Source organism: Pterocles gutturalis, unplaced genomic scaffold (assembly GCF_000699245.1).
Source record: "Pterocles gutturalis isolate BGI_N339 unplaced genomic scaffold, ASM69924v1 scaffold25069, whole genome shotgun sequence".
NCBI classification, from domain to species: Eukaryota; Metazoa; Chordata; class Aves; order Pterocliformes; family Pteroclidae; genus Pterocles; species Pterocles gutturalis.
The window spans coordinates 1722-5407 of record NW_010136451.1 but is presented as its reverse complement, the minus strand read 5'-3'; the positions used below and the strand labels follow the sequence as shown (position 1 = coordinate 5407).

Below are 3686 nucleotides of genomic sequence, written 5' to 3'. Positions count from 1 at the left end.
CGGTGCCCCCGCGGCTCAGGAGCACAATTCGGGGAGCGCGGTTTGTCACTGAGCGGCATGGCAGCACCCCGAGTGTCAAACCCTTGGTGATGGGGGGGTGCGGGGGTGTGCACAGGCCTGGTGGGAGCCCCCACACCCAGCAGAGGGAAGCCCTGTAGAGCGGAGGCGAGTCCTCTCCAGCTCTGGGCAAGCCTGGAGTCACCAGGGGCTCTGCAGAGTTCTAGCAGGGCCAAGGCTGAAATGTTATTTACTTGGGTTGGGAGGATAATTGGGGAGCGTGGAGCACTGCTGTTTTGGCAGACACGTTGCTGTGGATGGATGCTACCTTTCGGGAGCAGAACAAAGGGAGAATGAGGCATACGGCTGGCTCCCAGCCAGCCCGGCTCCATCTCTCCATCAAGTGTTCCTCTTTGGCTCTACTAGTCACCATTTGCTGCTCTCCTGTTTGAACTAAGGAGGAGACAGTTTGCATTCCTGTTTCCTCACCGGCCAAGTGTGACCCTGGCATCAAGGGTCCAGGCTGGGCAAGCTGAGTCCCCAGCCTCCCCGGCTGCTGTTCCTCCTGTTCCTGCCCCGGTGCCTTACCCGCTCACATTCAGCCATGGATTAAGCACAAAAGACGGCCAAGCCACAGCCAGTCAGAGCCCCTTTCCCTAGTACCTGTCTGTCCAGAGACTGGCAAGGCAAACAGGGAACAGCCAGTGTCAAGGGGAAGCTGTTTGGAACTGGAAGTCTTCCCCAAGGAAAAGGACACTCCAGTGGTCCACTGTATTATTTACCCAATCCCCTTTGTGTCACAGAAAAGATTTACTTTGAGGAGATTAATGGCTCAAGGGACTGTGAGATAAATCCTCCAAGATTGCCTGGTTCAGGGGAGAAGATGAACGCCTCCTCGCCAAGGCCAGCAGCTCCCAGCTGACCTGCGGGGCTGCGGGCGCAGGGAAAGGGCTGCGGGGTGGGGGCTAGTCCCACAGGGTACCCTCTGATGGGGACCACAAGTCCCCCCCAGGTCCTGGGGACAGCAGGAGCCTTCCACCAGCACAGCAGCAGGAGAAGGGCTGACGCACGGTAGCATTTCCCAGTTCCCTACTCCCACAGCTCCCAGGCTGTACGTCCAAAGAAAAGGACTGTGAAGGTGTGGTGGGGGTGGAGAGCCCTGCCCCGGAGGTGGCTCATGCCCATGTGCCAGCCCAACAAGCAGGGGCTGCTGCCAGCACACCTGCTCCAGCACAGCGAGGCCACACGCACCACGCATCGTGTAATTTGCTTATGCCTTTCACTTGTGCCTGCTTCCCAGGTTCCCCAGCTCCATCCTGGAGGGGCACCCAGCTGGGTTGCTGGCAGTTTAGCTCTGATAAGAGCCTGGCCTCCAAATGCAACCCCCTGTGCAAGTGTTCAGGTGCTGGCAGCACCCCCCTGATCCACCACTGCACACCCCGTCAGCGTCCCCCCCCGTGGCACAGCCCCCAAGCCCCAGCCAGGGTGTGAAGGGCTGTGCGAGCGTGCGTGCACACGCGTGTGTCCACAAGCCGTGCAGGATAATGCTATTAATGCCATCTGGTGCCCAGACAGAGATCCCCCTGTGCAGGGAGCCAGACACGGCTTTGTGCTCCCCTTAATCTCTCCCTGCACGCTGCAGGGGCTCCATCTGCGGGGCTCCCTGGGGGGCTGGGGCCAGGGGACATGCACCCTGAAGGGCATGCCTGCAACCCAGCATGGCCAGGCACTGGGGGAGACGGGGAGCCCTGGGCATCAAGGACATGAGACCCCGCTGAGGACAGGGCTCATGTCATGTGTGGCTGCCTTTCTGGCTGCTGTGCCCTTTGGCTCCTTCTTTAGGGGGACACAGCCACAGCACACCCCTCGCCGGTGCTTGGAGCGGGGAGCAGGCAGAGCCAGCTGTGCTGTGAGCGAACCCTGCAGCTTGTTTGCAGTTAGACGGGAGCTTTTCTCCCCCTGCTGAAGGACTCTGGTTCCTGTTCGCGCTGTGCAAGGCTGCAACGAGTCTTTATTAGTGGGTCAATGTCAAGTCAAAATTACAATTTAAAGTAAACTCCTTACTGTGTTAAACAAGCACCTCAGATGAGACAAATTGCACAGATTTTGTCTAATAACCTTCCCCCAGCTAATCCCATTTTACTGCCAATGTCTGACCCCAGTTGGAGCCCAAACAGACCAGGTGAGCTGGTTCCTCCGATCCACCAGCAGCACCGGGATACTCGGGCTTCCAGAGCCTGCTGCAGGGTCCCCGGCCCCAGTGGGGGCTTCGGATCAGAGAGGAGCTCCCAGAGCTGGGCTAGAGGCCCCCTGACGTGAGCCCACCCGCAGTGGGCACCAGGCGGCAGCAGGAGCCCAGCTGTGACCATGGCTGTGGCCATGAGCGGGGCTCTGTGGGCTCAGAGGAGCTCAGAGGAGCGGAGGCTCCCTCCCCGCTGCCACAGAACCCCCCGAGCTGCTGTTTCTCACCCAAAACACACCCTGGCCGAGCACCCTGGGGGCAATTCCCACTTTCCCACCCGTGGAGCTGTCGCTGGGTGTCCGTGTCGGTCCGGCTCATTGCACACGGACACGAGTGAACTGCCCTCCTGGCTCGCTGCCCAATTGCAGGAGAGTTTTGCTCCTTTTTTTCCAAAGAGGTGTTTCTGTCTGCATCCCAAGATGAGAGGGGCTGTGAAAGCGCAGAGCGGGATGCACCGTCCCAGCCCGGGTCTTGCCCAGGAAGGACGCTCGGCTCCCACACTCCAAGACAGCGAGCAGGCAAACAGCCCTGCACAAACGGCACACACCCGCTCCTGCATCCGACACTCCCCAGGTATCCCAGGGAAGGGCATGTCCCACAGGATTGGGGGACCCACAGCCAGGGTCATGCTGGGCGAGAGGGGTGGTGCTGCAAAGCGGCCGGAGTAGCCAGGAGCAGGAACGTGCCCGCAGAAACCTTTCCTGGGTCTGTGTTGGAAGATGTCTGCGGGGCAGAAAAGTCATTGGTGCCAGGCCAGGAGAGTGGGTGATGCAAATGCCTCGGGCACAAAGTTTAACCTCGCTCAGCTTGACCTTTATTAGCCAAGAAACTCTTGCTGCATCTAAGAGAGGGGAAAGCACGAGGGCAATTTGCATCGTGGCCCCGCTGGGGGTGAGCAGGGTAATGGATCCACTGGAGCGGGGTAAGGGGTGGCCCTTGGCAAGGACTGCTCTGCTTTGGATGAAGCTCTGCTTCCACGGTGGCATGGCAGCTCTGAAACAGACACAGTGGGAGAGTTACACGGGCACAGAGGCCAGCGCGTCCCCGTGCCTTTCTTCCCAAAACAAACCCCCATGTAGGTACTTCCCTGAAGCACAGGCACCTCGAAGCTGGGTGCATCCTCCTGCCACCTACCTGCAGCTACAGGTCCTCCTCTGTTCCTTGTCTGTGGAGCGAAAAGCAAGGGTAGATGTGTTACGCTGGGCAATGCGGCTGCGATGGGAGGGAGTACGAGAGGAGACCCCAGCCCTTTCAGCTGGCAGGACTGGGATGGGGAGGAGAGACGAGGCTGCCTTAAAACCGTGCAATACCCACCTCCTCTTCTTCTTCCCTCCGCAGTGGAACCGCTGGCCTGGGGGTGAGAGGAGCAACTGAGGCTTCCTGTGGCCGACCCCCCCCAGCTCAGCTGTGCTGCCTGGCCAGCCCCCTGCACCACCCCGGGACCCCG

The 3686-nt window shown here is 60.1% G+C and overlaps 1 protein-coding gene across 1 annotated transcript in view; it reads right to left on the bottom strand.

Moving 5' to 3' along the window:
- Window positions 1-3379: 3379 nt before the first annotated feature.
- FXYD2 (FXYD domain containing ion transport regulator 2) overlaps window positions 3380-3686 on the bottom strand; it is a 1910-nt gene continuing 1603 nt past the window's right edge. The window contains exons 4-5 of the mRNA XM_010082317.1: window positions 3554-3590; window positions 3380-3404 (exon numbers count right to left, since the gene is read on the bottom strand). Coding sequence (XP_010080619.1) covers window positions 3380-3404; window positions 3554-3590 — 62 coding nt within the window. The remainder of the gene's footprint in view (window positions 3405-3553; window positions 3591-3686) is intronic.